The sequence below is a fragment of the Ceratotherium simum genome, chromosome 24, assembly GCF_057802395.1.
Source record: "Ceratotherium simum simum isolate JZ-2026a chromosome 24, ASM5780239v1, whole genome shotgun sequence".
Lineage (NCBI taxonomy): Eukaryota > Metazoa > Chordata > Mammalia > Perissodactyla > Rhinocerotidae > Ceratotherium > Ceratotherium simum.
In genome coordinates this window covers 40,651,284-40,676,951 of record NC_141923.1, presented here as the reverse complement: position 1 = coordinate 40,676,951, position 25,668 = coordinate 40,651,284, and the positions used below count along the sequence as shown (strand labels likewise).

At 44.0% G+C, this 25,668-nt stretch overlaps 1 protein-coding gene across 1 annotated transcript in view; it reads left to right on the top strand.

Annotated features, from left to right (window-relative positions):
- Window positions 1-25,668, top strand: part of PRKCH (protein kinase C eta) — a 219,105-nt gene extending 193,437 nt beyond the window's left edge. The window contains exons 12-14 of the mRNA XM_087448406.1: window positions 395-583; window positions 19,900-20,043; window positions 21,510-25,668. Coding sequence (XP_087304532.1) covers window positions 395-583; window positions 19,900-20,043; window positions 21,510-21,656 — 480 coding nt within the window. The 3' untranslated portion in view covers window positions 21,657-25,668. The remainder of the gene's footprint in view (window positions 1-394; window positions 584-19,899; window positions 20,044-21,509) is intronic.

The window sequence follows — 25,668 nt, the reverse complement described above, 5'->3', positions numbered from 1 at the left end:
AAGTGTGCTCCACTCACAGCCATTTAGTTTGCTCTCTTCTTTGTGTCCACTCAGTGCTTTTGTCCCAGCCCCATTTAGCAGAAGTAAAGGAAAGCTCTTGAATCTCTCATGAGTGAATGAGTCCAATCTCCTCTTCCTTCTACACAGATGTAGCTCCAAAATGCAATTACTATGGCCTAATCAGGCCATAAATGTTTGATCACCTGGACGAGAAGGCCTCCGAGTTAACCACAGGGAAAACAGACCACTCACTAGAAATGGAATGAAATATGCATGCCAGCACAGGAAACTCCATTTTTACTTTATTTTCTAATCCATCATTTTCCCTAGTCATTAAGGACAGGTTTGTTAATCAGATGCACAAAGCACTTCTCACATTGCCCTCCTTGCACAGATCCTCCAGGAGATGCTCTATGGGCCTGCAGTAGATTGGTGGGCCATGGGTGTGTTACTCTACGAGATGCTCTGCGGTCATGCGCCCTTCGAGGCAGAGAACGAAGATGACCTCTTTGAGGCCATACTGAACGATGAAGTGGTCTACCCTACATGGCTCCATGAAGATGCCACAGGAATCCTGAAATCTGTAAGTTTGGCTTGGCCAGCCAGCTTTCAGCCTACTGCAAACAAGCTTGTTCTATGTGCTTCTTGTGTGTTTTTTTCAATACCTCCCACCAGTAAGCTACCAGCTCCAACTGAAATTTGTATTTTAATCTGTAGAATCAAAGAATCAGAGCTCTCCCTGGCTGTTTTCCTCTCTTATGCGGTAGTCATTTATGGGCCAACTGCAATAGCAATTGATAGCCTTATTTGCCAAATAGCAAGTATTTCTAGCACCTGTGGCTTTAGTGTAGGCAAAGCGATGCTCCTGCTTCATCCCATCAGGACACACCAGCGTGCTGGGTCAAGAGTGCCATTCCCACTTCGTTACAATACTGATTGTGTTCTGTCAGCATTGTCTAAGGTGCAGGACAAAAGGGCCTTTCCCTGAGTGCTGGGAGAGGAAAAGAGAGGTTTTCCAAACTTCTGCAGATCTCTTTTGCTATCCTCGTACAAGCCAGGTGCCAGGCCCAAGATTCAGGAGCAGTAGTAATGTCACGTTGAAAAGTCTTTCCTGCGTGCACGTAAGGCACTACGCTGGAAGCCTTCTTTTGAAGTGAGGAAGAAACATGGATTTGATGCCTTTATGTTGAAAATAAGAAAGCACATGTAATTTGGGTCAGCTCTGTAACGACATTAGTTGAATTTGAAAATCATGTGTTATCACCTACTGTATGCACAGGAGGAAGAAAGATGAATAAAATGTCTCTTCTTCAAATAGGGAAAAATCAGAACAATCTGTTCTCTGTTGGATAGTATCTATGGGATAAGAATTACTTTTCTCAAGTAATATCCTTTCCAATGATTTGAGACAAAAAACTAAATGTGGGAAACATTAGCTACCTTGTTGAAACTCTTGTCTCTCTTCAAAAATCTCCAGTCAGATAATCAGTGCCATTTCAAGAACATTTTGTGTGCGGGTCACTGTGTACTGGGGCTGAAGGCATGATTGTCCCTGAGAATTCTCCATGTCCCTAAAAGAAAAATAATCACAGAAATCCTTCTCAGGCAAATGTTGCCAAAGTGAATCGTAATTTATAACTTGATTCTCAAGTTCAGGTGCCAATACTCTCTTGATATCGAGGAAGCACTAATCTAAGAAATGAAAGTGAAGTACTTTTGGATTCTACCAAATGTCTCTATCTAGCATGTTTTCATAAGAACAAGTTAGTTGTATATTTACTAGAATTAGGCTGAAGAAACCAAGAATGTGGTTCTTACAACTTTATGAATAAAAAAATCAGGGAGAAAGGCTTATCTTTGTAGATTTATGCCCTAAGGTTTCTTAACTTCTGGAAGGGAAATGCACTCACCTTGGCTGGCCCCAGATAACTTTGATGACCTGATCTGTGATAACACAATCTAATCATGCTACAGAGTCCAGCTTACTTTGCATTATTATTTTCCCAGTTCCAACGTCCAGAATCTGGCTTTTTGTGATTCTCCGTGCATGCAAATCCCCCGAGGCCTACAACCACCACCATCGTAATACTAATGGTTTTTCATGGTGCACATATTTAGTCCAATTACTCTAGCTGATTTAGCATTTTTAATGTTTAAAAGAAGGACCCCAGAGTTTATAATTCAAATGAACATGCTAGTTCAAGCCATAAAGAAATGTGCATTGTTGGCTTTGGTGTATAAAAGTCACTGTGCTTGGTACCATGGAGGGCAGGAAATAAAAGTCAGTCTGGGCCTTGAGAAGGTTTAATGTTCTCTGTTTAGGAATTAACCATCCAGTTCGGTGTTTCTCTGATCAATACCTCACACCTTTTGAATCCAGGGCCAGTAGAAATCTTAAGAGGTCACATCATCATTTGAGTTGCACATCACCCACATCTGCTTCTCTTAAATTTTTTCTTCAAATTTGTAAAAGTCCTCAACCTCTTTCTAGTGTTGCAGAATCCTCTTGAGAGAGTTCTTCCCGACTAAATCTGGGACCTAGATCTCACCCCCTATCTAATCCCTATGAAACCTAGAGGAGGTACTGAGCAAGGTTAAGATCCATGTAGAACTATTAAGACAGTTTCTTCTTAATCAGATAAATCCTGTTAGTTTAAGCTGTATCTTTGATGTATATAAAAATGTTTTGGTAACTGGAATGTATGTTATCCAGTAATATCTGCCTCCACAGTCTTTGTTCTGAGAGAAAACAGAGCCTCTGGTGCCTAAAGAGAATGTAATCTTCAGTGGAGACTCAGTTGCTCCCTTTCTTTGCAGATTCACTTCTGGGAAACCGTGAACCTCTTCATTTCCCTTTCTTTTGGCTCCTCTCTAGTGCCAGCTGCTCAGCTGGATAGCCAGCACGTGAGATCGCGCTGCGTCGCTGACCTGGCACTGGTTTTCCTAAGTGGCCCTCTGTGTTCTCTGTGGGGTGTCTCTCCGTGGGAAGGAGCGTGGGCTTCACTCAGCGGTGGCTTACCTCCCAGCTCTGTTAAACGTTCCGGCTGAGTGACCTCAGTGACCTACCGCACCTCTCAGTGTCCTTGCTTGTAAAATGGAGGTAATAAAATCCATGCCATAGGGTTATTGTCCAGATTAAACGAATTAATACGCGTAATCCACCCAGGAACACAATAAGCATTCTGTTTCTTCCTCCTTCACAGAGTGTGCCTTAAAAGTGATATTCTGAAAACACTTGAAAATTGTGTCAGATAAAATTACTAAAAATCATTCACCGAGAGGATTTCTGGGACAATTTTGTACATTTCTGCCTCCATGTCTAAAAATAAAATGCTTAGATGCTATAGCTGAGGCAGTTCAGCTCTTCTTTGCAGAAGGCAGAGACATTCAAGCAGAAGTGTGATCAGGGAAGAGAAAGGAAACCGTTAGGAGCACTCCAGACTGGAGGAGAAGTGCCAGAGGAAGGCCCCAAGGCACGTGAGGGGTGAGAAACCTGCCTCCAGAGCCGAGCTGTCTGAGGGCAAATCTGGGCTCTTGCACTTGCTGGCTGTGTGACCTTGGGCAAGTGGCGTAATTTTGCCACGCCTCAATTGCCTCTTCTGTACAGCTCGCATCCGAGCTAGTGCAAGGAGGAGACTTGGAACAGTGCTCAGCACAGAGTAGGTGCTCAGGACGTGGCCACTGCTGTCATCAGCGAGACCTGGGCCTGTGAAATGATTTTTAGACTCTTTGCCCTCTTCTATGAAAAATGATTACTTCGTTTATTGAATTAGGAGGCGGATTTAAGATATCAAGTCACGCCTTACAAACCATTCAGACTGCTTTCTGGCCCTAATTGCAACTTGATTTAATCAGACCAATATGGTTATTTTATTGCAGGAAGAACTTTCAAGATTGTTCATTCCAATCCCCTCATTTTATAGATGAGGAAACTGAGACCCAGAGAAATGGTGACTCACCAAAGGCCATTCAGCAGATTACTTAAAACAAATAAATTGGAACCCTTGTGCATCACTCATGGGAGTGTAAAATGGTGCAGCCACTGTGGAAAATGGTATGGCAGGCAGTTCCTCAAAAAATTAAACATGGAACTGAGAATTACCATATGATCTAGCAGTTCCATTTCTGGATATATCCAAAAGAATTGAAAGCAGGGACTCGAACAGATATTTGCACGCCAATGTTCACAGCAACATTATTCACAATATATAAAAGGTGGAAGCAACCCAAGTGTCTAGCAACAGAAGAATGGGTAAACAAAGTGTGGTATATACATACAATGGGTTATTATTCAGCCTTAAAAAGAAAGGAAATTCTGATACATGTTACAACAAGGATGAACCTTGAAGGTATTATGCTTAATGAAATAAGCCAGGCACAAAAGGACACATGTATGATTCCACTTATGTGAGATACCTAGAATAGTGACATCCATAGAGACAAAAAGCAAAATGGTGGTTTCCAGGGGGGCTAGGGGGTAAGAGTTAGTGTTTAAGGGTACGGAGTTTTAGTTTTGGAAGATGAAAAAAGTTCTGGAGATGGATGGTGGTGATGATTGGACAATAATGTGAATATACTTAATGCCATTGAACATACACTTAAAAGTGGTTAAGATGGTAAATTTTATGTTCTGTATATTACATCACAATTGAAAAAAAAAAAAAACCCTGGGATCAGAATCCATATTTTCCTGACTCCCAGTCCAGGGTTCTGAGCTAGACTACATCTGACCATTCTCCATTTTTCTTCTACTTCCCATTAATGAGTGTCTGTTACCCTTAGAGACCCACATTTTTAGCACCCAAATTACTCCCTGATGTGATTCTTTCCTATTGTACCAGCAACGTTAGTCACTGGAGGAAGTTACCAGAGCGCTGTGTGGTTACTACCCACATAGCATGAGTCTGTCACCTATGAAACTTTCAGTAAAGTAAGATATAATGTTTATGATAATAATGTTATAGCGTTTTTTAAAGATTGTGTATTTGAATAATGCCACAATACCAGAAATAATTATTCTATTGACCTGAGTTGAGTCTGTGACCCTGGAAGGAGAAACTAATACATTCGGAAATTAGGATCCTGTTCAATTCAATTCAGCAAATACTTGTCGGACACCTTCCCTTTGCTTGGCCTGTGCTAAGTGCTGCGAATGCAAAGATGGAAAGATACGGCCTCTTATGTTGTTCACAGTCTAGTAGGAATGAGAACATGTAAACGAATACTTAGCTCGCTGCGGAGGAGGAATGATCAAAACTCTCTCTGGAGGCAAGGACAGGGAAGGTGAGATGAGGTACAAGACAGAGGAAGTGGCATTTAAGCTGAGTGTTGAGGAACAAGTAGGGTTCAGTAGAGTTGACAGGGGGAGAAGAGTATTCTAGGCAGAGGAAACAGTTTGTGCAAAGCCTCAGAGGCAGGAAGGAGCGTGCGTATTCAGAGAACTGCAGTTACTAGTTCTATCCTGTTGGAGTGTTAGGTGCAGGGTTGGGGGCAGTGAAAGATGAGTTGGAGACATGTGAGCTTTGAGAGGTCAGGGAGACATTCAGAAAGTGGTATATACCTTGCAGTTGATCACATGGGTCTGGAACTCAGGAGAGACGTTGAAGATGATCACTGTAGCCTGATTGAGAACACGGGAGTAGACATCGCCTAGGGGAGAGGGTGAAGAGCAAAAGCACAGAGGATGGGGCACACCAGTGGTTAAGGGGTGGCAGTGGAAGAGGATTCAGTGAGGAGGTTAGGAAGGAATGATTTAAGGTTGTATAAACATCTACGTTTGCAATGTGTCTCCTAGTTTTACTTGCAGTGAAATAGGCTAGTGGTTGTACAATGTGATTTACCCAGAAACTGATGCCTGCTGTAACTTTTGAGTATTGCTCACTAGGTAGGGACAAATGGTCCTAGGCCACATAACCGAGGGCTCGCAGACTGTATGTGTGCCAGGAGTTAGGTAAGTTGAGACATTTTTAAGGACTCTGAACAAACTTTCATTTTGTTGTACAATTCCAGATCAAGGTAAGGTATGCTGCTTTCTTTAAAAATACAGACTTCAGGGGCCAGCCCAGTGGCGCAAGCAGTTAGGTACTTGCGCTCCGCTGCGGCGGCCCGGGGTTCACCGGTTCGGATCCTGGGCACGCGCCGACGCACTGCTTGGCAAGCCATGCTGTGGCGGCGTCCCATATAAAGTGGAGGAAGAAGGGCACGGATGTTAGCCCAGGGCCAGTCTTCCTCAGCAAAAAGAGGAGGATTGGCAGATGTTAGCACAGGGCCGATCTCCTCACACACACACACAAAAAAATACAGACTTCAGGGGCTGGCCAGGTGGCACAGTGGTTAAGTGCATGCGCTGCACTTCGGCAGCCCGGGGTTCGCAGGTTCAGATCCTGGGCACGCACTGATGCGTCGCTTGTCAAGCCATACTGTGGTGGCATCCCATATAAAAGTAAAAGAAGATGGGCACAGATGTTAGCTCAGGGCCAATCTTCCTCAGCAAAAAAGAGGAGGATTGGTATTGGATGTTAGCTCAGGGCTGATCTTCCTCACCAAAAAAAAAAAAAAAAGAAATACAAACTTCAGGCCCTTTTCCAGGATTTGAGCCCACGTATGATTCTGAGAGCTTGGTGATTTTGAGAGTTCCTAATGTTGACTGTAGACTCCATTAGATGGTGTCTTGCCTAGTCCTAAAACTGTCAGGAAGTGCTGTGCGTGCTAAGTTTTGGATTGTAATCACTTGTCTTTACCCTTAATTTCGTAGAGCTTGGGGACTATTAGAAACATAAACTCAGAATGGCAGAGCTGGAAGATCTTTAAAAGAGTTTTGTCTAAATCCCTGGTTAATAGATGAAGCTGAGACCCTGAGAGGTGAAGCAATGTGACGTGGTAGGATGGAAAGAGCACACACTAGTCGGAGAGTGGCAAGACCCCATTTTACCTCTGCCACTGCTCTCCAGTCTTCACCCCATGAGGCAGTGATGATGACACCAACAGTACCCTTCCAGTGAGGTAGTGTGCATGAAGGCCTTTTCAAAGAGGCACGCACAATACAGGAGTGAGTTATTAGCATTGTTAAATTATGAGTAGTAATTTCACAGTGTGCTGAGAGATGTTATCTTCATCCTCACCTTGAACAATCCACCAACATCATCAAGATTATTAAGTGCTTAATTGTACATGAGGCCATGTTAGATTTTTATTCCTAAGAGAATTGTATTTCTGTTTTTCCAAGAGCTCTCTATCTAACCCAAAGACACATATTTGGGGTGTCAATAGCCAAATAGATACTGATCCTCCTATTCATTTAACAGGCATATATCAGTGCATATGTGCACAGCAGCCATAGGTCTGCTATGGTCAGGTGCAGTGCAAGGGGCTAGGGGTCAGAGATGAGCACAATAGACGTCATCACTGCCTTCATGAAATTTAGTCCAGTTGGGGTGGGGAAGGAGACAGATGTTAAAAAAATAAATTATACAAATAACTATATACTTCCAATTTGATAAGAAAAAAAATCTAAGGTGCTTTGAGAATATGTAACAGGCAGACCTAATCTGATCTAGACTGTCAAGTGGGGCCATCCTGAGGAGATGACATTTAAGCTGAGAACAAAGCTGAAGAGAAGTTAGTCAGGCTTACAAGTATGCAAAGATTTTGAGAAAGGAGAAGTCCATTTGAGTAACTCTATGGCAGTGTGGCTAGAGTAACGAGCAAAGGTAGGGGGCGATGACGGATGTAGCAGATGAGGCTGAAGAAACAGCTAGACTATGAAGGACACGGGAGGCCATGTGAAGGAGTTTAACCTTTGTCTGAAAAGCCGAGATAAGTCATTGAAGGATTTCAAGCAAGCATGAGTGACAATATCATTTTTTCACGTTTAAAGATCACTCTGGATATTGTATAAAGAGATATTGTAGATGAAACAAACCAAAGTATTCACAGATGAAATATCTGGGATTTCTTTTTTTTTTTTTCCCAAAATAATCCAGGGGTGGCAGGGAAGAACAGATAAAACAAGATTGGTCATGTGTGAGTAAGTATCAAGGTTGGGTGATGGGTACATACTTGCATATGTTTGAAATTTTCTATAATAGTAAATTTTGTTTAAATTAATGGATATCTTGTACAAGTTCAAAGTGTGTGTAGATATGTGTCTGTGTATGTATACTTATATATATGTATGTATGTATTCACACACACACACATATTCTAGCCTGTGTAGAAAAAGTGAACTCAGCCTTCATGAATAAAGTGAAACAATGTAACAATACAAATATACAAAAAGAAGAAATGCTGTGAGCCACATGCCAGCTCTCCAGTGGATCCAGCTACATCTTTTTTTTTTTTAGTTTATTTTTGAATTTATTTTGAAATGTTTCAGTGACAATCAATCCAGCTACATATTTTGATGCCCAGTAAGAGTCTCAAGGTCCTAGACTGGGAGTCCGCATCACACTGGTCATTTTTATGCTACAGACAAAATTAATCAGTGGTTTTAGTGTACTCATTCTTCACCATCCATGCACAATCTCCATACCTTCGTGTCCCTGAACCTCCACGTTGAGTACCTAAGTGTACCCCAAAGAAGGATTTTTAACAAAGAAAACAGAAGAGAGTTCTCCTCATTGGGGAGCTCTGCCCCAAGCCGCTGCCCTGGCCACCCTGTGTGATGCTTTTCTGCGGGCTGGGTCTGCCTTTCCCACCCTAGACGCAGGAAGGGCCAAGATCTCCAAGCCAGCCCTTCACATCCTCTCCCACACTGTCTCAGCATGGTGGGTCATGCCTACTTGGCTTCCTGAGATTCCCTGAACTTTTCTTTGGAACATAAGGTCAGCACTGCTCCTGGAATTGGCCTCTGCTGGATATCTTGCTTGCCCTTTTTTTTCCTTTAAAAGGAAATGCTTTCTGAATTCCTTCTTACCTTTTTATGTGGAAGGTATTATTATTATCTGTAGAAACTGTTTGGATATGTTTATATAACATGCCATAGAGTCATAGAAGTTAAGACCTTGGAGCTTCGTACGTGTAGTAATGTCAGCTCACTGAATTCAAGTTGAGGGGGTGTTCTTGTCCAGCGTCCCACAGATGTTGAACAGGATGGGCACCAACGTCTTACCCAACATGACCCCTAACCCAGTATTACTTTGCTACCTGGCCCTTCCCGTCATCACCTTTACCACCACTCCCAAGTTTGTGGACCTGTGAGTTCTTTGTGTTTGGATGTCCAAAACTTTCATATAGACGTGGAGAGAGGGCAGTGGACTTGCTGGCGAGAACACTTCCCTCCCATGGAGCACAGAGCCAGTGGGAGGGGGAGGAGTTGGAGCACACACAGCTTTTAGCCCAGGACTTCTACTTGAAAAAAATTCCCAAATCATTAACCAATGATCCTTCCAACCAAAAATAACCATAGTACGCACTCAAAAAAGTGCACTGGGAAGACTTTTTCTTGCTTGCCCTTTTGTCTCTCATTTCTCGTCTGTGCTTTAAACGTCTGTGTTAAACCCTCTCATGTGCATGCTCCAAAAGCAAAACCTTCCCACCCCAGCTCAGAGAATAGAATAGAACTGGCAACATCTACAGAAGTTAACACAGAAAATATACGAAGATACACACACCTGTGTAATATACGAAGCTACACACACCTGTGTAAAGAGCAGATAGAGGCTTTCCAGATTGTTGATCTTAAAGATAATTTTTTTATGGTTTATTACTTGGTTTTGGAATAAATACATGATTTCTGTTGGCCACCATGTTACCAAGTTTCCTAAACTGGCACTAAATTATCCTAAATGCTAATAATCATGACACAGAAGAAAATAAATAGTTTGCTTAGAGCTTGCGAGGTTGCACTGAGTTTTACCCTCGTCTACCTCCAGAAAGACCTGGGGAAGTCCTCACCAGTCCATAGAGCTTGGGAAGGTGATGGCCTCTCTCTGAGGTGAGTGTCCCTTTGTGCTAGATCATTGTCTGTGAGCGATCACGAGGCTCAGTGCTGACTCAGGTGAAGTCAATGCCCTCATCTCTTAGCTCACACAGGTGGCCAGGTTAGATAAGTGCTGAAAGGAGCTTGGTGCCTTCTCCTGAGTCACCTTTGTCAGTTCAGGAGGTGTTGTAAACTTGGCATCAGAAGGAGATGATAGAGTGCTTTTGTTCCTAAGCGTTACAGAAATTAAAGTGTGTGTTTGCGTGTGGGTTTATCTGTCATCACGCCTATCAGATTCCATCATCTGTGCATTGTCTGCAGGAGGCCTGTGTGCCTCTGTGCACAAAGGGGGAACCACTATTAATTCTGGAATCCTCTTTTAGCGGTATGTCCCACATCTGTCACCAGGCAGTTGATCGGAGCAGCATTGAGTTTGATCCTCTCCATTTCCTGCTCCCCTCCTGGTAGAGGTTGGAATGCTCAAGGGAGCGGCCAAAAGGTGGTCAGGCAGGAGGAGGCTGAGGAAGTGGAGGAAAAACTGGAATAATGCAGAGGATCCAACGCTGGATCATTAAAGCTGATTTTTCAAACACTGTTATAGGGAGACACCAAAAGAATGCTGCTGAAAGATCCTTTAACAAGAGGGATGGTTAACATGCAGCCCGGCAGCCCTTTGCTGGGACTGGAGTTTCCACGAGGAAGTGGAGCTGCTCCACAGGCCTCTTACTGAAACTGCGAGTACAGTTAACACCTTTCAGAAATGGACCATTTACTCCCAAATAGATCAAGGCTAATGTTGGCAGAAAACAGAAAAGCACTAGCATGTGATCTTCCCAGAGACTTTGTATTTGGCATTTTTTATCATATTTTATTAACGTTATTGTTTTCAACTTCCTTCTCCCTCATTTTAGCTTGTAAGTTTCCTAAGAATAGAGGTCCTAATGTTTTACAGACGGTCCCTGACTTATGATGGTTCGACTTATGATTTTTCAACTTTCCCATGGTGCAAGAGTGATACACATTCAGTAGAAACTGTACTTCAAATTTTGAATTTTGATCTTTTCCCAGGCTAGTGGTATGTGGTCTGATCCTCTGTCCTGATGCTGGGCAGTGACAGCGAGCACAGCTCCCAGTCAGCCACATGATCACGAGGGTGAACAACCGATACCTGACAACCATCTGTACCCATCCAACCATTGTTTCTCACTTTCAGTATAGTATTCCGTAAATTACATCAGCTATTCTACACTTATTATAAAATGGGCTTTCTGTTAGATGATTTTGCCCAACTGTAGGCTAATGTAAGTGTCCTGAGCACATTTAAGGTAGGCGAGGCTAAGCTGTGACGTTTGGTAGGTTAGGTGTAATGAATGCATTTTCGACTTATGATATTTTCAACTTACGATGGGTTTATCACTATGTAACCCCATCGTAAGTTGAGGAAGATCTGTATTTGTGGCTAGCAGTGTGAAGGGCTTTTTTTTTAATGGAATACTAATACCACATGCCTCTTTAATCTCCATATCTCAGCCTGGAGGATAAAGATGTCAGAGGTTTTGTAAAATGAGCGTGGAAACCTTTTCTCTGTGAAGATTTGCTAACCAATGTCTGTGGGTCGGAAGAGCTTTTTGTTTTAAGTTGAAAAACTCTTGCGAACAGAAGTAGTACACTTTTTTATTTGTCCTTTCCAAGTATCAAAGATCAATAATTTTTAGCAGTGGATGGTTAGGTTTGGTTTGGACACCAAAGATAATGTGTAGGCTGGATGAAGAAGGGTGTTGCCCTGGGTTTGATCAGGAGGAAATAAAGCGCATTGTGTGGTGTGCCTCTGGAGGATCCTCCTTTAGGACTCACTTCTTTTCAATGGCTACATTTTGGGATCACACCTGGAAAGAAGTAGTCGCTTGTGCCGCTTGGGCGTGTGAGGGAGCAGCAGTGAGGAGAGCTTCCTTTTCCTTGAACGCTTGAGAGTTACTGGAGAGCAGTGACACCGCCCCATCAGTCAGAGCTGCTTGAGACTTGTTTGCCAGGAATAAAACCATATTGGCTAACAACGTTGGCGTTGGCAGAAGTGCCTGACCTTGGGCTTCTATCTCAGAGACTCTACCTCTGACCTTTACCTTTTTTTAACCACCTTTGTCACATGACTTGAGTGAAGCTACTGAGATGGCTTGGGATTCAGGGGAAGCCATAACGATTATAAAACACAGGAAGGGCAGAGCGTTAAGAGTGCTGAAAAGGAATTAAGATTAGGCCCGTGGAAAGGCTGCTGGATTCCAATCACAGACAGGATGAAAAATATAGCCAGCAAACCCACTACAGATTTTAGCACTGTTCCTGCCTCCTCTGCAGGAACAGAAATGGTACAGGGCATCTATTGTACTGTCTTTCACTAGGAGGAAATAAAGTACACTGTATATTGTGTCTCTGGAGATATCTCATGGAATATTCTGATGTAGATCAGTTATAACCTATCGGTGAAGACATTGATCCATTGGCATTTTCAAATATACTTATATGCCCACTCCTTTAGTAACTAGCCCAAGGATATCAGCTTGAGCAAGTTTTATTTCATTTTATTTTGTATAAAGACAAGTCCACTTAAGACCCAAGGAAAATGTGGCATCACTAGCTGAGAAGGCACAGTCATGTTCAAAATGTCAGCGTTTTTCTTCCAGAATTTTAATGATAAATGAAAAAGAGAAGAAGGAAGTGATAAGATTGTAGACTCTTGATATTGACATAGACACATTGGTGTCCCCTCCCACCTGATGCCAGACAGGTCATCCAGAATGTTTCCATTGTGACACACATGTTCCTCCCAAGAATGCCCCTTCTATCACTTGAGGGCATTGAGTATCAAAAAATTTTTTGTTTTAATTTTCCTTATGATATACTTATATATGTTCCCTTAATTCCCACTCTCTGAACTTATTTCTCCCATGTAGAATGCCTCTTCTGGCTGACAGCTCTTCCAGGATTTGAAAATATCAATAGTGTCCTTCTATCTTTTCTTCTCCAATACAAAGGCCCCCAGTTGTTTGAAGTAAAACCGGATGGTCAGACTGAAGGATTCCTTGATTCTTTTCAAGACTATCCTTGCCTCTCCCTTCTCAAGTGCACCTGTTCTGGGTGCACTTGAATGTCACGTGGGCTGGCAAAGGAGCTACACCATAAGTAAACACACAAAGTGCTATGCGTTCTCGTTCAGGTGAAGTCCTGAAGGTCGTCCCAGGATTCCTCCTGACTTGTCAGTCCGCACTATTCTTTTATCCAGAATCCACATGAGCAGATGACTAAGCCTCTTCTTGGGGCTACCATAGGGACTGAGAGCGAAGTCTTCTAGTGTTAGATAGGCCTGGGTTTGAATCCCAGCTCCACCACTCCCAAAATGAGTGGCCTTAGGCAGGATACAGATTGATCTGTTCCTCAGTTTCCTAATCTGTAAAATGAGAATAATAATCAGGGTTGCTGTTGGTATTATATAGAATGAATTTGAAACATTTAAGTCAACGCTGGTGTAATACAAGAGTATATAACACATATATATGCAGTAGTAATGGCTGCCACTTATTAAGCTATAACATTTACAAAAACTGTACCATTCTTTTTCCCACTCCTACAGCCGCCCCCTGCCCAAACCAGTCTGTATCTAGATCCCTGTGAGCTGTGAGAATGGCAGGGTGGTCTATTGCCATAGGTGTGGGAATTACTAGTTTCAGCCCTGCCTAGTGACTTCCACTCAGATCCAATGTGAACAAGCTAAAGCAACTCTCCTCTTGGCTCCTCCAATAATCCACGCAACACCATTCTGCATAATAACCAGTACTTGGGAAGATTACAGTTTGTCTCTCCAGATCTATTCGAAAAATCCATTATGTATCCTTCCCTCCTGCCCCTAGACCCCATCCCACCGCCAGTGGGTCATTTTCAGCCTCATCTTAAGTTTAAATATCTGTCTCTGCCTTCTCCTATAGAAAAGTGACTTATCAACATCAAGTCAAAGCCCTGGTGTCTCTCTCCTCCCTTGCTGCCCCATCAGCTAACTCACACGCCCACTTTTGTCCCTCTTACCACCGCCTTGGGCTGGATGGTGCTGCCGGCACAGGTTGTTCCTAGGTCTGTGCCTCACCACCACAGCTGGCATGAAGGGGTATGAAAGGAGAAGGTTGGTGACTGGTCTTCATAACTAGGTCAGACCGTAGCTGTGACGGTGGAAAAGACAGACACATGTGGCTGCAACATGCATACACAAGCATGTATTTTGTTAGCCCCAGGGTGGCCATTGGCTGTACGCCCATGGTGAGCTTCGCCGTCATGGCCGTGGACCACACTCTATTCTGTGTCCTGTGCTTTCTCTGCTCTCCCTCCCCAGGACTCTCTGTAGAGCCGTAAAATGCCTTCTTCTCATTTAGGAGCATCTCCCTGGAATATTGATGGGAATGTTCTGTGGCATGGTTTCCTTCCCTTCTGGCTTGCCAGCATTAACTGCTAACTGTCTGTGCCCTTTGGTCTGAAATTGAATGAAAGGAGAAAGTCATTTTGTTTGCCCGATAGCCAAATCCAGCTGTTAGGTAGAAAATACAGTGTTTTCTCCCTCCTAGAAGAAAATCTTATTAGACTAATTGCTCTATTTGTATAACCTCCTTTCTCTGAAATCAGACAGATTTTGAAAGAGGAAAAAATACTTTTAGCCATTGCCTACATTTTAATGAGTTTCAAAGTACATTTGGATCCTGTTATCTCAGACACATTATTACACAGGTTTAGTTTAAACTCTATCCTCTGGAACATCCAACAACTCAAAATCAAAGCCTCCTCATGTATAGCAGAGCCCACAAGAGAGTATTATACCTGACACCAGGTTTACAAAGCAGTTGCTCCATTACTCCCTTCATCCTGCATTCAGTATCTCCCTTCTGTTGTCAAAGCAGATACAACTGCACATTAAAACCTGAGTATCATTCGTATTCTTAAGATTGTCTTTAGAAATCTTTGCTGTCAGAAAAATTGTTTTCTGGAGACCATCACTACCACCCCACTGTTGGAGCTGAGACTGTGAAAGCAGAAACAGACCTTGTTCTGTCTTTCCTGGCTGCAAAGTAGAGAAGCAGGGAGAGCCAGATAAGCCTCAGAGTCAAAGCTGACCTCAGATTTTGTCTCTCAGAGGCCTTCCATCCATGCCCCCTGCCTTTAGGTGGGACGGGGTGGACCTACAAGTGGTTTAACAAGATGCTTACTAATGCTAACATTTATTGAGGCTTCCTTTGTGTCTGGCATTTTACATTGATTATCTCATTTACTTGTCATAACAACCTCATGAAGTGCAGGAAAACCTCCATTTTATACTTGAGGAATCTGAGGCCCAGAGAAGTTAAGAAATTTGTACAAGTTCATGCAGCTCATTGGTGGTAGAACTGGTATACAAACACAGGTAGTCGAACTGCAGAGCCTAACCAGTTAAGCTCTGGGCCCTCCCTGTCAGAGGAGCTCTTCTATCCTGCATGTAGCCTTCCTTTTCCCAGGACATTCCTGTACAAGCCTGGCCTAAATCTCTTACGTTTCCCTGGAGCGCTCCCTTTGGGAGGATGCATGGCTGGCTGCTGTCCCCTGTTGTCACACCTTCTCTGCAGCCTTGAGAGAACTGTTAAGTATCTCATTCTCAGGGCAGGTGTGCCTGATTCATCCTTCAGTATTCTTTAGTTAAATTCCACCTGAATGAGGGCCACAGAAGGAAGGGGAATACAAAATGAGTCCATGCATTCTTGGCCTCTCTCCTTCCCCTGCTCTCCAGTTAGCTTGAGACCTACATTTGGGTGGAATCAGATTTTCCACCCTGGGCTCCTCACTCACTCTTTGCAGCTTATAAATTGCTTTTATTGACCCTAGAAAACATTCTGCTTAGTTTAGTAAATGTGTCCAGAATCTTTCATGAAGTCACTTTGTTTTCCTCTTTGGCTGACTTTCTCGTTTGTGCCACAGTTGGGGAGAAGGTCAGTTGAGGTGAGGCAAGTTTTAAGTATGACCTTAGACATGGATGAATGATTGCTCCAAACAACATTGTCGTTAACTTTTTTGGCATTTGGGTCCCATTAGGGACATATGCAAATAGAGAAAGTTTTCTGCAAAAGGATTATGCCATCACCATTCACAGCAGAGGAAGATGGTGTTGAGGGAGAGTCCTGGGCCTGGCCTGGGGCAGCAAGCCCCTCCTGCCCCAACCCTACACACCTCCACCAATAGGCGCCATGAAAGATTTCAGGCCTGGGACTAGTGTTAAATGTTCCTTTAACCCCCCATCTCCGTATCTTTGGAAGGGGCTAGTCAGAAGGGCTATAACCGCCTCCTCAGAGTGGTCCCTGTTTCATGGTCTTCATCCTCCTCTGGCCTCTTCATGAGCTCCTCCTGCGCCACCCTGGCCGCCCTCTCACTCTATGCCAGGGTTCCGGAGCCATGCACAGCGGTGAGTGAAGCCAGCCAGGTGTGAGGCAACAGGGAGTGGTGGGACACCTGGCTGACCGGGGACCACACGCCCCATCTAAAGAGGCAGCCACTGCTCAACTCCAGGCCATTTTTATCAAAAAGAAGTGCAGGCCCAGCGTTCCAGAATATCCCATTTTCCAAGAGAAGTTGGAAAACTTGACTTTTATGTGATGTGACATTTCCTACTTTTTAAATGTTTGACTAATAATTAAAATTATTTTAAAACACACTATGTGGGCCAAATAAAATGTCCGAGGCCGGGGGCTGGTCTCCATTCTGTACTTTCTCTCCCTCTCTGCAATCTGGCCTGCCCTCACAGCTTCAGCTCTCTCCCTCTCACCAAATGTTGATGTCTCTGGGAGTTAGACCACTAACCCTGGCCTGCACTCCTCAAATGCAAAGCTGAGCTCATCAACCTCCCCAATCTGCACACTGTCAGATCGTGAGAAAGGTTAGATGCTTTTGTTTCATTCCCCTGGCAAAAATACTGTTATTACTTCTGCTACTATCATTAATACTAATATTAATACTACCAACAATCTGTTGCTCCTCTCTTATTACCTGTTTCCGTTACCCAACACCCCACTCCATCAGCTAGAGCGAGCGGACCCTGTGCCCTTCACCCCCTCCTTACCCTTCACCCCAGCTCCCGGCAATGTGGATGGTGTTCCTTCTTCCACAAGCCCTCCAGGACTTGGTCCCAACTTTTCCCTCCCACTAACCAGAAACTCTTCTAGTTTCTGAACTTGTGTCTTCTCAGCTATTGTCTCAGCCTCCTGTTCACCCATCTCCAATCCCTTACCTCTCCGTTCGGATTTTATCTATCACACTGTGCCTAGAGTCATCTCCTAAATCACAGGGCAGCTCTCATCACTCACCTCTTTGTACACTTTTGATGGATCCTACCGGCTGCCCCCACAGTTCTTCAACCATCTCATGTGCCAGTGTACCACACTGTGTGCTCCTCCGCCAATGTATGAAGCGCTAGCATGCATCTGTGCCTTTGTGCTCCGGCTGTATTCTCAGGCACCATTGTCTTCTTCCTTCATGCCCACATTAATTCTACTCATTGGCCTCATCTCTTGTCAAAGGCCACCTCTTCCATGAGGCCATTACTTGCCTTCTCACCACCAGCTCGCAATGCTATTTGCCCAGCCCCACTTTGAAGCTCCCACAGCACTTTGCTATATCTCTCTCCATTTCATCCAGCTAAGTTTGCTTACCTCCTCCCCTTTCTCTCAGTCAGCTCCTTCACAGGGAGACTGTCTTTGTCATCTGTGTATCCCCACAAGGCCTAGTACCCTGCCTTGCATACAGCCGACTCCCCGTAAACCTTTGTAAATTGAATTAAACATTTTTTTGAATGGAGGATTGCTGTATCTAAAGGGCTCAAAACAAGATATTAAAAGTGAAAACAAAACTGCTTGGTTATTCAAAAGGATTTATCAGAACCCCAAGAGAAAGTACCAAGCTAGTGAAAGGGTTCTTCTGCCTGTCTCCATTTCCAAGGATGCAGTTTTTTGAGGAGGAATAGCCATGATTTGGTTTGCTTTTCGTCAGGCAGTGCCTTTCCAGAGTGCCCCTTGGAAGCTTGGCTTCAGTGCCAGGGGAGAATGGGCAAAGTCTTGCACACCGGGGCTTCTGCCACCCTGGCATCGAGAGCCCTGAACTGTTCCCCTTGCCCAGAAGAACAAGTTGTACCCACACATTCACAAGATGTCCTCTGCTCACATCATTGGCAGGCCTGGGAATTTCCCACAAGCCATCTGGTCTGTTTTGCCATCTTTATATCCTGAGTTTCTTGCAGCATTGTTTTTTGTTCATTAGCTCTTGGAATAGACACTGCTATTCCATCAGAGATTGCTTCCCATTGACTTTCCTAAAGAGAGAATCTGCTCGTTTCTTTCCTGTATGTGTTTTCCCCTTCCTCTCTGAATTACACAGACTTATCCGGGGAGAGCCTAAGCTATTTATGAGGTCTGTAGTTCCTGCATCTGTGCCGACCACTGCTCATGCCTGGAGTGCTAACTGCTCTGCTGGAAGCTGTGTAGCTCTGAAGGCTCCTTAAACTTTCGGGTCCCCCTCCAATCCAGCACCATCTGTGGCCTCACATTCTTTGTCACTAGGAGAGAAGAGAAGCTATTAAACCCTATCAGTGTCTTCATTTCTTATTAGCTCCCCTTTTTAGTTTTTTTAGCATTTTACGAGGTTTATCCCGTCAGGTTTGCTTAGACCCTTTTGCAGCCTCCTCCCTCCACATGATCATTTTCATTTGAAGCAACACTGGAGGCTTTGCGGCTTTGGACACCTGGCAGGATGGCCCCCTCCAAACACTACCTTTTCATGTCTGCACCTTCAACCAGATTTTCTTTTTATTTACTCTGGAAATTCTACTCCAAAGCAATTCCTATGAACTCAGCATTACTTTTGTCTTGTGTTCATAAATCAAACATGGAAAGGGGTGCTCGGGGGCTGTCATAAGTTGTCATAAATTTGTTTAAGGATAACTTGATTTAAATTTAAAAACAAGACTTTGTATCCAAGGCAATTTTCTTTTGAAAATGGGAAATTAAATTAGCTTATGTGAAATTGAAAATCACATTCTGGCCATGAAGTGAGTTATCTTATACTAGTCCTTGGTCAGGACGCGATCAGAACACCTTTACTGGCCATTTTGTGAAAGAAGATATAGCCCAAAACATCTTGAAGGAGCTCAGACCCAAGGAAGTTTCCCAATTGGTATAAATACAGAGGATTTATGTACACATATTGCTTGAATGTGTGGCAATGCTTGTTTTGTTTTAGTTTTTGGTCTTATGTAGCAAGTTTCGCAGTCATTAAACATTTCAAAATGGAAGGGCGGGGAAGAAAGGAGCATCTTGAAGAAACAAACTTTTTGCTTAAAACTATGATATCTTTGTTGCATAAAGAAAAGTGTTCAACTTTGTTTTTCCTAGAGCCAGAGCACAGAACTTGAAGTTTTTCACCCTGTGGCTTCTTTGCACAGATCTTCAAAATAATGCCTCTCACTCTTCTCTCTGTGGTCTTGTCAGAGAGTGGGAATCCTGGCTGACTGGTCAGGTCTCTCAGAAAAATGGCACAGCTGTTCCTAAAAGTAGCCCCATTCATAAGATGTGGGCTGTCTACAACTGCAGTATTAGAGAAAGGCACACTATTTTATAAAGAGTTTCTTTTCTTTAAAGGGGAAAGAAAAATACATGGTATTTACAGGAAAGAAAACTGGACCCTTCTGCTTTATTTTAGTGGCCACATCTGAAATGGAAATGGGGAAGGCCATAAATACACAGAAGCAATTGTGCCTTTAAGGGATGATTCATATTGGCTGTGCTGCCCATGATGGAAAATTCAGCTAGTTAAGCAAGATTAGCCAGAAAGCCTCACACAGGCTCCTCTGCCAGAACTGATGCCTACCATCTTGTGACATACTTGTTGTATATGATTGAATGATTGACTCTCTTTCTCCCCACCTCTCTCAGTTCATGACCAAGAACCCCACCATGCGCTTGGGCAGCCTGACTCAGGGCGGTGAGCATGCCATTTTGAGACATCCTTTCTTTAAGGAAATCGACTGGGCGCAGCTGAACCATCGCCAAATAGAACCACCTTTCAGACCCAGAATCGTAAGTGTCCAAGACCATCATAGTAGACTTTCCTCTTTCGTAAAACATCACAATGTTCCACCAAAGTCCTTTGAGCAGCTGGGTGGTCCCCTCTGGAATAACCAAACCGGAAGTTCAGCCAGACACTTTGCAGGGCAGCCTCACCTGGGAGGAGGCTGGGCTCCCTGCCTCTGAGGCAACATCTCTCGTGTGCCCAGGTTACTTCTCACAAAGTTTTCACCTCTTGCTTGCTCTGGCTCCATCCTCCCTTAACTGAAGTTCGGGGTCTAAGATGCCCGAAACTTTCCAGGTTTCCCCCAAAGAGTTTGGCTAACTGAGAAATTCATCATTCCTAGCCAGTTTCCTCATGCTTCTTGGTCAAGGCACCTCTTCTAAGTCCCCGAGGAAGTAGAGAGGGAGTGAAATGCTGCTCACTTCACTGCACCTGGCTCCGTGGCTTGGAGAGCCTGAGTGTGTAACAGCTACTGCAGTACAGAGCTCAGGCCAGAACAGGCCAAGTCCCTTTTGCCTGGAGAAACACTGTGAGCACCAGGGGTACCTCCCCAAGCTAGGCAGCTGAGTGGGGTGGCATTCCTGCGGGTGCTCCAGTTCTTGGTCTGAGAGTTAAGTCTTTCTCATCTGTGGGTCAAGAGGTCCACAATGGGAAGGCAGAGAAGCTGGGCTAGCGGATCAAGAATTAGGAGGACAGGGAGGGTGCTCCAAAGCGCACCTTGGAGAGAGATGTATCATTGACTCAGGTAAGAGAAGTGAGAGGTCTAACACTGGTAGAAATGATCTTTTCAGCATTAGTTTATAATGATGTAAAATAGCAACATTTCTAAACAATAGCTAGCTTAATCGGTAACAGCCTGAAGGTTGGACACCAGGCCCCAGAGTTAAAGCCACTTGCTTTAATGGGCATCCACCTCTAGCTCCTCGGGATGAGGGAAAGCTTTGCCAGCAGGACATAATGAATCTGCCTGGTGAGTAAAGAGAGAGGCAATTGTTCCCTAAACTCAGCGTTTCCAAGAAGTCTTTTGAAAAAATGTCTTCAAGTGTATAGACCTGTGTACAAACAATAGGTGGGGCAAGTGTGAACCTACTCAACCTCAGTTGACAAATCAGAGCTTGTGTGCCCTTCACGAAGGCCCATTAGGGAGTGGCATGTGGGTGAAATGGAGAGTAAGGGTGAGTGAACCGGCTGATTCAGGTGACCAAATTAATTCCTTAGCCTCCCAGCCTAAGACCAGCCTGCTTAGCAAGATTTTCATGGGGTTAGTGAATTGGTGGTTACCAAATGCCATAATAATATACAATGCAGTAGAATTACTATAAAGCACTGTTTAATCACAATTGTCATAACTGTAAACAGTGCTACTAAAGGAGTTGCAGAGCAGTTCTCTGAACTCCTTGGAATGGGCTAAGTCCTATGGAAGATGAGTAAGTCTCAAGTACATAAAATCTGACCCTTGTTTTCTTTTTGACAGAAATCCCGAGAAGATGTCAGTAATTTTGACCCTGACTTCATAAAGGAAGAGCCAGTTTTAACTCCAATTGATGAGGGGCATCTTCCTATGATTAACCAGGATGAGTTTAGAAACTTTTCCTTTGTGTCTCCAGAATTGCAACCTTAGTCTTATGGGGAATGAGAGAGATGGTATGAGAATCACAAGGGGATACAGATTTTCCAGGAATTTCCTTTGTGAGAAACTCTCCAGCATCAGCCTTAGAACAAGAACCTTCCCTTCAGGGAGCAGGTGGAGAACTCTGTGAAGGATGGAACTTCAAGAGATCAACTATTTCAAGTCCTGAGGGAGCCATGGTACTGGAAATAGTTGATACTGAAATGAGATTTCATGAAGAAATATACTGCTCAACCTGTGAGTTTCCGTGGCTATTTCAGGCTTAGGATATTAACAGGAGCCAAAAGGAGAGAAGTTGTGAAGAATAAACCAGATCCTAGAAATCCTGAGCCAAACAGGCTTTTTACTTCAAGAGACAAGTTGAGACTTTGTATGGACCACTCTGTGCTCTTCTTTAAGCCAATGAGTCCCTAATACTGGCATTCTGCAAGAATTCTCTAAGTGCTAATGAAGAATTTAAAGATAAGGAAATGGATGGCTTTCCAAATAGAGTGATTTCCTCTGAAGGAAAGAAAAAAGTGATATTCATAAAACTCACAACTTAAAGCCCAGTCTCGAAAACAGATGTCGAGGACCAAGACAACTGCTCCAGCTTGTTTTCTCCTTACTTTTACGGCTATTTATTGAGTGTCCAGTGAGATGGTGCCACAACACCCAGTAGCGTAAACAACAGATTTTCATTCACCAAGCTTTCATTCTGGAGTCCATTAGTTTACCGGAATGGGGTTTGCGTTCTGTGAAATGCCTCTCCACATTGCATATGTCATACGTCTTTGTCTGCACATAACTCTTTTTTCACAGAAGGCTCACTGCCACAACAGCAACTCTTCGCACAACCAGCAGGTGAGCTAGAGGTGCTTGCTGCCTGCTGACTTGTGGAATCTCTTCTTGGAGCAATGTGTCAATATCGCTCTGGACTCATCAGTGAAGTATGGCACACCACTCACGTCAGTGACCATACCTATGGCTTAAACATTAGCAGTTTATTTAAATTATATTTTAAGAGACAAAGATGTTTGTTTGGTATGCATTTTAATAATTAGAAATGGCTCTTGTAAACAGGACCTTTATCAAAGAAGGACCTTATAATATGTACCCATATACGCAGTTGGAGAAATTTTATCTGGCTGGAAATAAATGCATTTTGTAGCAAAAGGAAATTTGTCATCTAGAAGGATCTGTCCCATCCGCACCAGGAGAGTAGACAGCTAATTAATATAAAAGCTTTGAGCAGAATGGATAGAACTCTTGACTTAAAGCAAATTCCTGAGAGGAAAAGTTGGCATAACCTTCTGTGTATCCCTTAAGTGAACATGGCCTGTCTCTTAGTGACCAAAACTTCTGTTCTGAATCAGGGTAACGATGGCTAAGCATGGCTGCAACAGACTAACCCTCAAACTCTCAGTGGCTAGACTGAATGTTTATTTCTCATTCACATAAAGTATAGTGCAAGTTCAGTGGCCCTCTTCCATCTTGTAACTTTGCCATCTGGAAAATGTAGCTTCCAAGGTTGCCGTAGCAATGGAAAACAGAGATGGAGGAGATGCTTGCTGCCTAACTAGGCCTCTGAGAAGGGACACACATCACCTCTGCTAACATATGGGCCAGAACAAATGGGATGGAGAATTACAGAGCAACCAAGGGGTATCTGGCTAGTAGTGGCAGTCCCTGTTGGGGGCTCTTTTTTGCATTCCAAAGTGAAAAATGACTTTTGAATGACTAGAGTGGCGAGGAGCCACCCTCTGTGTTTGTTTGGCACTTAGCAGTTCATCGGTACTCTCACCTACATGATTTCACTAGATCTTCACACTATCCCTGTGAGGTAGGCGGGTCATGCCACCACTGTTTCCAGTGTGAATAGCCGGTACGTTTTACAAATGGGAAGAAGAGAGGCTCAGACCAATGGAGTTAGTTGGTTGCCCAAAGGTTTCAGACTTGGTAAGGAATCATCCAGTCTAGAGTTTAAATCTTTGAAGTTCTAATCCAAAACACTTCTGGAAAGGGAGGGATTGTTCTGACTTTACTACTTTTTGGCCTTCATAGCTACTTTGCAGCTCAGGGTCTTCAATTGCTCTGTGGGGCTGATAAACTGCTTGATATGGTTTATTCCACACTGGTAAAGACCCATGAAGAACAAAGCATGCCTCCTGTATCCCTCTACAAAATGTTATCACAGCCCTTCAGAAGACCCAACGTCCTCTTTGCTGAGTCAGTGTCATCACTCAGCAGCTTCCCTCTTCACAATCTGTTCTCAAGTCTGTTCCCTGGGTCCCCCAGTTTGGATTAAGTCCATTCTTTGGAGAGAATTCCAGACCTAGATAATCAGATAGATTATCAACAGCCAATGATTTTGCTATGATAGGATTTCTGGTGCTTCTTCCTCATCCCTCTCTTATATGTGAAGAGAGAGAGGAGGTAAAGGATATTTACTTAAAACAAGAGTCTCCAACTCCAGGTTTAGAGCTTGGCTTCACATCTGTCATCAGTTCTCCTAAACCCTGCATCCCTCCTGAGGATCACAAGGCCACCCGCTCACACTTCCTGGAGCAGACTGCCCACTTGCTGGCCACGAGCCATTCGATCAGCAGGTGCTGAGTCTGCTGGAACTGCCGGTTCCCTCAGTTCAGCTGGCAGCATGGCGGTCAAGACGAGGTCACACTTAACCTTCCCTCCCTCAGGACCATGTTGCCTCTTGGATAACAAATCCTGAGAAAACCTCAGGCTTTATCCCCACATCCATTTGGCCCTACTCTCGTAAACTATTCCACACCAACCTAACTAAATTAGACATGCAGGCTTGAGTATCTGAAAGGAGAATTACTACAAAGTATTTGCTTCGAGATGTTGATCAGCCTGTGACTACAGAAGTTGTTTTCACTTCATAATACTGGCTAACTTTTAGTGCAGGTTTGTCATGTGTAAGGCCCTGTTCCAAACACTTTAAATGCACTTACTCATTCAATACCCCCAAGAGGTGGGTACGCTCATTTTCATTGTACAGATGGGGAAACTGAGGTACAGAGCAGTTAAGTAACTTGTCCAAAGTCATACAACTAAAGCAGTAGGGTTAGATTTGGACCAGGCAGTTTAACTCTGGAGTCCCTGCTTTTAGCCCAATTTGGTGAGGTTCTTCTATGAAGGCCAATTCTATTTTTCCCACTTTTGTGGGGTTTCGAGAACAATAAAAAGGGCATAAACTGGGATTAGCAGGGAGCACTAGATAAACTGCCAGCTGGGCAGGACGGCATTAGTCACCCTGTCTGTGGAACCATTTATCAGCAGTGAGATTGCATGATTTGCATATCAAGGGCCCGGAGCTGCTCAGCCCACTCAGAGGAACCGGGGCTGGCCAGAGTGACGCAATCCAGACTTAGAGCTCCCGCGGAAGAGGAACTAGTCTGGCTCAAAGTGGATCCTCTAAGCCCGTCTGAACCCCTGGGTAACATCTGAGGTGGGGTTTCCAGTCCTTTCCTCTCCCGTCTGGAGGGGGCTCTTCGTGTTTCAGTGACTCCTCGCGACCGCCTGCCGGCTCGTGGGGCGTTCTCAGGAAGAAGGCATGCAGCCCGCGGCCCACCTGGGAAGCCACATGTTTACAGCTACAGAGCTGACGTAACTTGGTAGCGAAGAAAAGAGCAAAAATAAAAACACCCCACTTATCGTGTATTGATCTTAATTGGGTACACATTGCCTTGAACATCGTCCAGCCACAGATTTGGCCTTGATCATATCACGGGCCAGTGCTCTAGAGCTTTGTGCCCTCTTTATTCCCAGGTTTGGTCGTCCTGATTGCTTAATCCGTCCGTGTTGACTTAAAGTGACTAGACAGCTCACTGTGATCGCCCCTGGCTCAGAGTCACACTGGGTCCTATAACTTCTCAGTTTACGTCATCTGAGGATAAGACATAAGCTGTAGCCTGAGACGTTTGCGGTGGAAATGAGCCTGTGGTCATGTGTTCTTCTGAACTGAGTTGCAGGTTGGAAAGAGCAGCTATAAATGGGGCTT